The sequence below is a fragment of the Ursus arctos genome, unplaced genomic scaffold (assembly GCF_023065955.2).
Source record: "Ursus arctos isolate Adak ecotype North America unplaced genomic scaffold, UrsArc2.0 scaffold_27, whole genome shotgun sequence".
Classification (NCBI taxonomy): domain Eukaryota; kingdom Metazoa; phylum Chordata; class Mammalia; order Carnivora; family Ursidae; genus Ursus; species Ursus arctos.
Window position 1 is genome coordinate 4,760,788 of NW_026622952.1, and position 12,792 is coordinate 4,773,579.

General features: G+C 33.7%; 1 protein-coding gene across 1 annotated transcript in view; it reads right to left on the reverse strand.

Annotated features, from left to right (window-relative positions):
• Positions 1 to 12,792, reverse strand: part of ADAM2 (ADAM metallopeptidase domain 2) — a 125,299-nt gene that overhangs the window by 30,463 nt on the left and 82,044 nt on the right. The window contains exons 15-16 of the mRNA XM_048226286.2: positions 11,586 to 11,691; positions 3,416 to 3,599 (exon numbers count right to left, since the gene is read on the reverse strand). Of these exons, the coding sequence (XP_048082243.1) occupies positions 3,416 to 3,599; positions 11,586 to 11,691 (290 nt within the window). The remainder of the gene's footprint in view (positions 1 to 3,415; positions 3,600 to 11,585; positions 11,692 to 12,792) is intronic.

Consider the following 12,792-nt stretch of genomic DNA (forward strand, 5'->3'; position numbering starts at 1 on the left):
TATATGATATATATGAAGCCAAAGTTTTGCAGCTACCATTTGGATAATGCCTCCCATAATCTCTGCCCAGCACCTGTATCTCCCTACCTTGAAACAGAAACTTTTCCAACATTATATGCATTGCTTCTTTAAAGATGAACAGTAGAATGATTTAAATCTGCTGACATAGATGTCTTATTTGATAAAGCATCACTTTGGTTATGAATACTGTAACAGAGTAGTGACTACCAGATATCCCTCATCTTGTTCACTAACTGTGGCAAATAAAAATGGCATGCATCCTTTTTTCCCTTCAGCTCTTTCAAAAAATGTTTCTTAAAATGTGGAGATAGTTGGAGTTCCATCAATCATCTTCAAAGAACCAAGGAGAGTATTACTGTACAGGATCTATAGCTGAAAATTAGACTGAATCTATATCATTGATGACATGGAACCCCTTAATTTGTCTGGATAAACAATATCCACATATTTTTAACATGATGAGAAAGAATAAACCATCAACTGTTTAAGCCATTCTTAGTGGGTCTTGTCTCGTGCAATTCCTAATTCATATAGTCTGTGTTTGACTAGTTAGAAATAATGGGGTGTTAAAAATTCAAGACGCTTTTGGCAATAATTTGGGAAATATTTTTGAAAATAAATTTCACAAAATTAAAACTTATTACAAAGTTTTAAAAATGAGTTTTTTTGTGAGAATTTGGGGTGACAACTTTTGGATACTTTTTTTACAACCTAATTTTTAAAATAAACATTAGTAAAGATAGGCAGTAATAGGACTTATATGTATGGCAAATACTTCTATAATTATCAGATGAAATAATACATATATATCTTTATTGAAGCATAATTACCATACAATGTTTTATTAGTTTCAGGTGTACAACATATTGATTTGACAGTTCTATAATTTTCAATGCTCACCATAAGTATGAAACCATCTGTCACAACACAATGTTATTACAGTATTATTAAATATATTCCCTGTGCTATACTTTAAAAAGAAGATTTATTTATTTGAACGAGAGAAAGGGAGAGTGAGTGCACGAGTTGGGGGAGTGGCAGAGGGAGAGAATCCTTAAGCAGATTCCCTGCTGAGCATGGAGCCCAATGTGAGGCTACATCTCACACCCATGAGATCATAACCTGAGCTGAAACCAAGAGTCCGACATTCAATAGACTGAGCCATTCAGGCGCCCCTCACCCCATGCTGTACTTTATCTCCATGACACTTATTTTATAACTGGAAGTTCGTATCTCTTAATCTACTTTATCTATTTCACACATTCCCCCAAACCACCTCCACTCTGGCAACCACCACCAATTTGTTCCCTGTATTTAAGAGTCTGTGACCAGGGGACACATGAAAAGATGCCCAGCATCACTAATCATCAGGGAAATGCAAATCAAAACCACAATGAGATATCATCTCACAGTTGTCAGAATGAGTAGTATCAAAAAGATAAGAAATAACAAGTGTTGGCAAGAATGTGGAGAAAAGGGAACCTTCATGCACTGATAATAGGAATAAACTGGTGCAGTCACTGTGGAAAACAGTATGGATGTTCCTCAAAAAGTTAAAAATAGAAATACCATATCACCAAGAAATTCTACTATTGGGAATGCAAGTTGGTACAGCCACTCTGGAAAACAGTGTGGAGGTCCCTTAAAAAGTTAAAAATTGAGCTACCCTATGACCCAGCCATTTCAATACTGGGTATTTACTCCAAAGATACAGATATAGTGAAGAGAAGGGCCATATGCACCCCAATGTTCATAGCAGCATTGTCCACAATAGCTAAATCATGGAAGGAGCCGAGATGCCCTTCAACAGATGACTGGATTAAGAAGTTGTGGTCCATATATACAATGGAATATTACTCAGCTATCAGAAAGAACGAGTTCTGAACATTTGCTGCAACATGGATGGCACTGGAGGAGATAATGCTAAGTGAAATAAGTCAAGCAGAGAAAGACAATTATCATATGATGTCTCTCATCTAGGGAACATAAGAACTAGGAAGGTTGGTAGGGGAAGAAAGGGATAAAGAAAGGGTGGGTAATCAGAAGGGGGAATGAAGCATGAGAGACTATGGACTCTGAGAAACAAACTGAGGGCTTCAGAGAGGAGGGGGGTGGGGGAATGGGATAGACTGGTGATGGGTAGTAAGGAGGGCACGTATTGCATGGTGCACTGGGTGTTATATGCAACTAATGAATCATCGGACTTTACATCAGAAACCAGGGATGTACTGTATGGTGACTAACATAATATAATAAAAAAAACATTAAAATATTAAAAAAAAGAAATTCTACTATTGGATATTTACCCAAACAAAATGCAAACACAATGAAAACACTAATTCAAAAAGATATATGCATCCCTATGTTTATTGCAGCATTATTTATAATAGTCAAGATGTGGAAACAACTCTAGCGTTTATCCATGGATGAACAAATAAAGAAGATGTGAGATTATATACAGAGAGAAAGAGAGGGAGAGAGAATAGAATATTAGTCATCCATAAAAGAGAATGAGATCTTGCCATTGGTGACAACATGGATGGACCTAGAGGGTATTATATTAAGTGAAATAAGTCAGGCAGAGAAAGACAAATACCATATGATTTTACTGATATATGGAATCTAGAAAACTAAATGAATGAACAAACAGCAGAAGCAGACCCATAAGTACAAAGAACAAACTGATGTTTGCCAGAGCAGGGTAGAGAGATGGTCAAATGGGTGAAGGACAGTGAAAGAAACATGAATGGTGATAGATGGTAGCTACTCCTGTTGTAAGCATAGCTTAATGTATAGACTGCAAATCACTGTTATACACCTGAAACTAATGTAATGTTGTATGTCAATGATACATCAATAAAAATTCAAGAACTATATATATAATATGGTTAGTATATAAGTATCCTATATTTGTCTATATGGGCATATAAATAAAGAATTGTTGGAAGATTCATGAAAATGGATAATAGTTACATCTCAGATATGTGCCTTTGATTTTTGCTTCAATTATTATTTTCATCACAAAAATGAATGTACATTATTTTAACAGCTATTTTAAAGTATTTGTAGGGAAAGATAATTCATGGCATTAGTACAATCTATGTACTATTAGACAAGTTAATAAAATACAGTGAATGAACAGTATGATTTTCAATTCAGTGAATATACATAATGTCCATGAAAAAGGTATGAAATAGCCAATAAAATGTTCATAGCAAAATAATCTGTGTGAATGCATATTTAAACATTTTTCCTTAAAGTTTTTTTTATTTTTGAAAGCAAATGTACAATCAAATTGTGAGAAAAATATTAAACATGCATTTGAAAATAGAGTATAAAATATTAGGAATAAAATAAATATTAGGAATTTATTTGGGAATGAAAGGCCACGTACCTTATTAGCACCACAAACAGTTCCTTCTTTTACCCACATCATTTCGCCATCTCTAAAATTATGTGGAAAATCCAAAGCAACACAGAGGCGTCCAGTTATATTGGCATAAATAACAGTGGCATTCGGAATCTTAATTATTTCTTCCCTTTTATATTGACATATTAATTTTCCACACAGCAGATCCCTATAATTTATGAATAAATGAAATCATTAGATTTCAATAAAAAGAAATATTAGAATATCATTTATGAAGCAAAAAGATTTAGGTAAAGCATTTAAGGCTTGCAAAAACATGCATGAATTAATTGTAAAATAACAAGAAGTATAAAGGCTTTGCTTGCATTGCTAAAAATAACTGAATATTTTAATAATTTTTAACTACTTCCCAGTTAACCTGATCACTTTTTTGGTAATAATTCCTTCACTCTTTTTTTGATTTGTAAAGATAAGCAATTCCAAGATTATTCTATTTTTAAAAATTAGTGAAGTTGGTAAAGTTTATCTAATTACCAGTCTTATTGGATTTTCTTTTCAATTGTTCAAACATAATACCTACTCTCAGAATTATGGGTTCCAAATAGACAAGACATTGAAACCCACATTCAAAAAGCATTATACACAATAAATATTAAAATAAAACCATGAAAGATACATCATATAGTGCTGTGAAATACAGAAAAAGTGATAAAAGTAATGAAAACAGAAAAAAGCATTAAAAGCAAAAGAGCAATAATAAAATTTAAGATTGACTTCCCAAGAAAAACAATGACCAGAAGATTATTGAATGACAGTTTAAAAAAAGAAGCAAATTGTCTTCCCACTCTATATGCAGAAAAAATATCTTTCAAAATGAAACATGGCATTTTCAGACAATAATTAAGAAAATTTGTCACCAGCAGTCCTGAACTAAAGAAAATATAAACCAAGTTCTTCACACTGAAAGGAACTTATCCTAGATGGAAGCTTACAGAAGTACAAAATGTATATAACTCTATCAGATTGAGGAAGTCCCTTTTTATTCCTAGTTAGATGACAATATTTATCATGGATCAGTACTAGATTTTGTGATAAGTTAGAAACAGAACCAAGAACATTGTGCTAATAAATCTAAATGAGGGGGCTATGGGATAAAGAGAGAAGATATATTTAAATTATCTACCCCCAAAACAAATATAGAACTGGGCAAATTTGTCAAAACAACCATTTCAGGGCTATAGAAACTGATCAAAACAAACAAAAAAGTGAGACTCATTTATGAAAAGCTGCCATAAAATCAAGTAAGAATAGTGGGAGGTGTGTTCTTTTTTGCTGAGTCTGCTCCTATGCCCTCTCCCAAATCAGTTGATGCTATTTTACCAGGGCAGGGCTGGTCATGGAAACCTTTAAATTAAATGTCAGAGGAGTGGTTCTAGACTTGGTGAAGAGGACAAATAATCTCACCCATCAATACTTTGAATAAAAGTAGTAATAAGGTTAGGAAAAGAATGTAAAACCAGAAACACTGTGAGCCCAAAGTTGAGATCTCAATTGGGATTAGTCAGCTATTAAAGTTTGTTTGTTCAACAATTAAAGTCCTATGTGATCTAACAGATTGGACAGAAATTAAAGGCATGATCCTGGAAATAGTAGTTCCATAAAGGGTAGTGATAAACTCTCCTTATATCACATCCCTAGCTGACAGGGAGGCTACATGTATGTGCTGGAGGAACCTCAGAAAGACTGATGAGAACCAACACCAGTGAAAACTTTACATTTGCCTATAATCTAAATGTGCTCCCCAATTATAAAGAAAAGCCTAAAACCACATGGCTCTAGAGATAAGTTCTATGAAATGAATAAAGAAAAAATAATGCTACACAAATATTGACAGAAAGTGAGAAATCAATCAATGTAAAACACCACATTAATAAAAGAAAGGAAAAAAACCATATGATCATTTCAATAGATGCAGAAAAAAAGCATTCAACAAACTACAACATCCATTCATGATAAAAACCCTCAACAAAGTAGGGTTAGAGGGAACATACCTCAATGTAATCAAGGCCATTTATGAAAAACCCACAGCTAATATCATCCTCAATGGGTAAAAACTGAGAAAGCTTTCCTTCTCTATAGTCAGGAACAAGACAGAGATGTCCACTCTCAACAGTGTTATTTAATGTAGTACTGGAAGCCTAGCCACAGCAATCAGACAAAAAGAAGAAGGAGGAGGAGGAGGAGGAGGAGGAGGAGGAGGATTGGAAGGACAAATATTGTTAAAATATATTACCCAAAGCTATCTAAACTTTCAGTGCAATCTCTATCAAAACACCACCAGCATTTTTCACAGAACTAGAACAATCAATCTTAAAATTTTTATGGAATCGCAAAAGACACTGAATATCCTAAGCAAACTTGAAAGAGAAAAGCAAAAGCTGGAAGCATCATAAGTCCAGACTTCAAGTTATATTATGAAGCTGTAGTAATCAAAACAGTATGGTACTAGCATAAATCAATAGAACAGAATAGAAAACCCAGAAATGAACCCATAACTATATGGTCAATTAATCTTTAACAAAGCAGGAAGGAATATACAATGGGAAAGAGACAGTCTCTAAAGAATGGTGTTGGGAAAACTGGACAGCTCCCTGCAGAAGAATGAAACTGGACCACTTTCATACACAATACGCAAAAATAAATTCAAAATGAATGAAAAACCTATGTGAGACAGGAATACCAAAATCCTAGAGAAAAAAATAGGCAGCAACCTCTTTGACACTGGCCACAGCAACTTCTAACTACATATGTCTCCTGAGGGAAGGCGAACAAAAGAAAAAAAAAAAAACCCACAAAAAATCACTATCAGACTTCAGCAAAATAAAAAGCTTCTACACAGTAAAGGAAATAACAGAACTAAAAGGCAACCTTTGGAATGGGAGAAGATGTTTGCAAATGGCATGTCTGGTAAAGGGTTAGTATCCAAAATATATAAATGACTAATACAACTGAACACTCAGAAAACAAACAATCCAGGGGCGCCTGGGTGGCTCAGTCGTTAAGCGTCTGCCTTTGGCTCAGGGCGTGATCCCGGAGTTCTGGGATCGAGCCCCACATCGGGCTCTTCCACTGGGAGCCTGCTTCTTCCTTTCCTACTCCCCCTGCTTGTGTTCCCTCTCTCGCTGGCTGTCTCTCTCTCTGTCAAATAAATAAATAAAATCTTTAAAAAAAAAAGAAAACAAACAATCCAGTTAAAAAATTGGCAGAAGATATGAATAGACATTTTTCCAAGGAAGACATACGGATGGATAACAAACACTTGAAAAGATGGTCCACATCACTGATCAAGGAAATGCAAATCAAAACTACAGTGAGATGTCACCTCACACAGGTCAGAATGGCTCAAGTCAATAACACAAGAAACAATTGGTTTTGGTGAGGATATGGAGAAAGGGGAACCTCTTGCACTGTTGTTAGGAATGCAAACTGGTACAACCACTCTGGAAAACAGTATGTAAGTTCCTCAAAAAGTTAACAATGGAATTACCCTATAATCCAGCAATTGCACTACTAGGTATTTACCCAAAGGATACAAAAACACTGATCCAAAGGGATATATGCATCCCAATATTGACAGTCACTTTATCTACAATAGCCGAACCACAGAAATTAGCCAAGTATCCATCAACTGATGAATGGGTAAAGAAGTATGAGATATATATAATGGAATATATACATATATAAAATGGAATATGACTCAGCCATAAAAAAGAATGAAATCTTGCCATTTGCAATAATGTGGATTGAGCTAGAGTATTAGGCTAACAGCATATGATTTCACTCATATACGCAGATTAAGAAACAAAACAAATGAACATGGGGGGAAAAGAGAGAGAAAGAGGAAAACCAAGAAACAGACTCTTAACTAGATGGTTACTAGTGGGGTGGTGGGTGGAGGGAGATGGGTTAAATAGGTGATGGGGATTAAGGAGTGCACTGTTGTGAGGAGCACCAGGTGTTGTATATAAGTGTTGAGTCACTAAATTGTATGCTTAAAACTAATATACTGTATGTTAACTGGAGTTTAAACAAAAACTTAGGGGCGCCTGGGTGGCGCAGTCGTTAAGCGTCTGCCTTCGGCTCAGGGCGTGATCCCAGCATTCTGGGATCGAGCCCCACATCAGGCTCCTCCACTAGGAGCCTGCTTCTTCCTCTCCCACTCCCCCTGCCTGTGTTCTCTCTCTCGCTGGCTGTCTGTATCTGTCAAATAGATAAATAAAATATTTAAAAAATAAAGAATAAAAATAAATAAATAAATAAAAACTTAAAACATTAAGATTTCAAGAGCTAAAGTTAGATTAACAAAAGTAAATGAATTATATATTGTAGAGTTATCACTGTTTAAGGTATATGCAATATTTTAACAAATTGGGTATCTTGAAAATTATGTCTGATGGATAATGTGAGCGTCTATTTATAGTATATGTTATGCCATAAAATTTTTATTTGGCTTATGAATTGTGTTGGAGGTCTCAAATTCTACCACATACCCACTGATATATCAGAGGATTCAACAAATTGTCCTGCACCAAAAGTGGCAGGGGAGACAAACACCAGCCCAACTATATACCTGTTCTCAAAATAAATTCCTGATCAGCAAAATCTTAGCAATGATGAAAATAAAGATATCTTAGAGCAATTTTCTATGGCCTGACTTTTTCTGCCTTTGGGCAAAAAAGGAAAATGAAAAAGAGAAAAGCAGCTCTTGATGTTCAGGTGAAAGAATTAACAGCAAGGCATTAGAATTGATGTGAACTGACGTGCGCCTATAGCTAGATCATCGTGCCTAACTGTTGAATATAAGGAATTTTAGGAATATCAACCTTAAGCCAAGTTACTCTGTGACCATGATGGGTCAAGACAAAGACAAACCTGCTCCATAAATTATGTCTTGAACATAGAGAGACAAGACATAAACATGGTCCAAACAACAAAATTACCAAACGTCGCTCTCATCCAGCTAATACGAGTGACTGTTGCTCATTATCAATGACAACTTCAACTTCTCTCCAGTCGTTCTTCTTCATATGTAAGATTTATTGAGGTACCCAGTCATAGAACTACCTTCACTTTCTGAAAACATCCAATTCAGAAGAAAGATCGACTTCCTAAAATCCTGTTGAAAATCACTTAATGCAAATCCAAGTCCTATAAACATTTTCTAAAACTTTGGAACAAAGATGTCCCACAGTTTCCCATGGAGTTTCACTGATTGGTACATGTAATAAACCCAACTTGTTCAACTACAGTTGTGTTCCTGTGGTCTTTGGCTGGAAGGCATTGACACAGAACCTGATCTAAACTCATTTCTACAAAGAGTGGGTTAAAGTGGATTCCAGTAAGGGTAGAATTCTAATCTGAAACACAAACACACACACACACACACACACACACACACACACACAAGGCACTGGAATTTAACCAGGAAGGGAAAAATTATATGAGAATAGAGCCTTAAAAATTGGAACTAAGTCAAGAGATATTATGGATTAGGATTTTTTAAATTCAATACAGAACATTCAATCTCTTAGCTTGAATAGTCAGAGTGCAGAACTAAAAAATGGGCCTCATGTTAATTAGGTGACTGTAAATTTAAAGGTACTCAGCACTAAAGTGTGCATAAACTTCATCCTAAATCCTGGCAGACCACTGAACTAAGCACGTGCAGTGAAGACTCCAGGGAGTTCATAAGAAGCATCTTAAGAGGCATAAAGAAATGAACAGTATTTCAGCTGCTGCTCACAGAGAGGTATTGTTTATAGTATAAGTCCAACTATGTTAAATTCCTTCCATAACAAAATTCTATAGCATTTAGAAAACATAAATGAATGCAAAGTTTCCATTACATATTATTCATAGTATACAATATAAAGTCAAAAAAATTCTAAAAATAAAATGTGACATAGTCAAGGAGCAAATAAATCACTAGATACCAAAATCAAAATGACGTAAATACTGCAATTTGCAGAGAAGCACTGTATAGCAGCTAATATAAACATATCAATGATTTAAAGGAAAATACTGTCATGATGGCTTGAAGGGGTTTTTTTAGTCAATAGACGGAATCTTTGTACATAATTTTAGCAATTGTGAAATGACTTCTATGTATTTTGAGCTGGAACATATAAGAAGGGAACTTATAAATGTACTAAAATGTACTTTGTGGTGTTTAATAAAAAATAAAATTATCACTTTAACTTCATGTTTTAAATACAGAGATATTCGTGAACATATAAATAATTGTGTGATACATGTATGTGCATATATTACGTGTATGTTCTAGCTCTATTGACTAAGAGGGCTTAGAGGTAATGAAAGACAGTGGAAATAAGCACACCCAGTGCCCAGATATTTATTTTTTAAATATTCTCTACTAAAACATATATGGGCTACTTGGATAAATAGCTGAATCCAGAGTAGAGGTAGGAAAAGTATAACAGAACCTAGAAGATTTTGAAAAATTTGGAAGTTCTTAAAGAGTCATATACAGTTTTGAAAAAAGACACTGTGGCCAAATAAAAGAAACTCTCAGTAGCCAAACCGAGACAATCTGAAAAAGAATCAGAATAAATAATAACAGTAATGTATTCTATACTATTGAAGAAAATAACAATTGCTGAGTATGAACTGATATAAATAAACACATAAACAAACAAACAAATAATTATAGTGAAGGGAATACTTCCTACAGTACATTTCTAGTTTAAAGGCAGAGTCAATAATGGAGTTAGAAATCATCAATGGATTTTAAATTCAGTGGATCAAAGTTTGAATAGGAACAAAGTATGTCCATGGTTTCAGTATAATTTAACCTAAAATATCCAAGATTGAGAAAAAATGCCATGTACCCTTTAAAAATTTCACTAAAGCATATATGTCCATTGTGGACATGCTGAAATGCTTAAAATGAATCTAATTACAAAAAATATCCATCAAAACCAAATTGAGGGAAATCTTTAAAACAATTACTCCGTAGCATTAAAAAAAAAAACCTATGGAAAAGAAAAAATTGAAACAAAGAAAATTTTCTAGATTAAAGTGCATTATGATAAATACATTATGATATTAGATTAGATAAATACATTAGATAAAATACATTATGACTAAATGCAAATATATGACTGGATTTGAAAAATCCTTGCCTTCCTGAGAAAGGCAAAATAACTCTAAATACTTCACTGAGACAATTATAGAAGTTTTAATATGAACCATATTTTATAGCTACAATATAGTTTTGTTAAGAAAATATCTTTATTGTCAGGAAAGACACGTGATTTATTTAGGGGTAAAGAAGAATAGTTTTCAATATTCTTTCAAATGGTTTAGGAAAATCATTTTGAAGACAGGAGAGGAAAGTTGAAAAAAGGATAAAGCAAAAGGCCAAACTGTAAACAATCGGTAAACCTGGGTAAATGTGTATGGGGAATCTGTACTATTCATGCAAACTAGAAGTGTTTTACAGAATTTTTACTTTCACTATCAAACCATCTTTGAAATTATATCAAAATAAAATATTATAACAGTAACATTCTAGTTCTAATATATATATTAATTATAAAATTTAATAATTAACTCCCATATAGTGCATACTATGTGTCAGTCCCACTCTAAATACTCTCAATAGAGTATCTAAATTCCACACTGGCATCAGCCCAATGGTGTTAGTGGAATTAATATTCATATTTTACATATCAGAAAAATGAAGCACATATCACACAAGTAGGTAAGCAGTGCGATTGGGATTTGAAACAAAGATGTATGGCTATAGAGCACATGTTCTTAAACACAGTGCTTTACTTACTGGATAGTACAAATTCATGCATTTTCATTTCCTCACTATAAGAATGCTCATCCTTTGTAAAATTAAAATGACAGTATGCAAAATAAGAATGAGCAGTCTGTCTAATGTTTTTAATGTACCTATACAAATTAAACACTCTGAGGGAAGGTACAAGGGATAAGCAAATATATGAGAAAGAGCAGTATAAATATTCTGTATTAAAGACATTTATAATTTATAGTCTTACTTCATGATCAAGTAATATTTTGATTACTCATAAGCTTAATTATCTGCTGGTATTTTCTAATTTAAAGCAATAAATAGAGTTTCTCAGATAGATTTCTTAAAACATACTTAGTTTGACACTGTCTGTATCCTGAAGGACCTGAACCACAGTTTCCAGATTGATCAGTCTTAGAATTAAGGTGAGTATAACACTCTTCAGGACCAAAATCTGCATCTGAAAAAAATGTGTAGTTAGTCATACTGAGCTTCTATTAATTTAAAATAATTTATGAATATATTTGAAATTCTGAAATAGTTTAAGATATATTGTAGAAAATATGATCATAACAAATTGAAAACAAAACTAAATTTAAGATAACACAAAATCATTTCAATGATATAATTAAAAATTGAAAGCATTCTGATCTACTACCAAAAAGATATCTTAAATTTAACCATGGTGCACAGTTTATTTTGCTAATTTTTTGTAAGTCTAGATATCTATAAGTGTATAAGAAACTAAAAATTGACTTATTGGTCAAGAACCTATTTTGCATAAATGTCTTTTCAAGTCAAACTAAGAAACTAATATCTTACTTTTGCATCAGATTTTCCTCAGACAAAAATCTTGGGGAGTCATAATTTTTACATTCACTACCCAATCCATGCACAAGATGTGTTCAATTCTCATAAGAGCTAATCTGCTTAAAGAGCAGTTTATTTATTATAACCTCCATTAGTTCTACTGTAGTGGAAAGATTAACCCAAAACCTTTGATAGGAAGATTTAACCACTGCACTGTGGTGCTGAAGAAAAATGGCACACCTAAGAGGATCCACAATGGACATCAGGGTCTCAGCTGAAACTCCTACGGCCTCTAGTGAACTGAAAATAAGCAGGGTTTTTTTGTTTTGTTTTTTGTTTTGTTTTGCTTTTTTGTTGTTGTTGTTGTTTTTATCCCAGAGATCATTTGCAAACCTGGTTATGGGTGAGAAGTCAAAATTATATGTTTAGCTAGTGAAGCAGGCCATTGATGGTGGACATAAAAATAGGCCAAAGTTGAAAGATTTTTATAGCTATAGTAATAAAATTAAAGATCCAAGGGGCCTCAACATATAGTTTATTCTCCCCTCAAAGCTTTTTCCTGCTTCTAAACATGTGAAAAGCAGAAGATTCAACCAAAAGAGATTCTTAACTATAGGAAACAAAACTGAGGGGCAACTGGGTGATGGGCACTAAGGAGGGAACTTGATGTAATATACAACTTGGTGTTATATACAACTGTTGAACCACTAAACTCTACCTCTGAAACTAGCAATACACTATAAGTTAATTA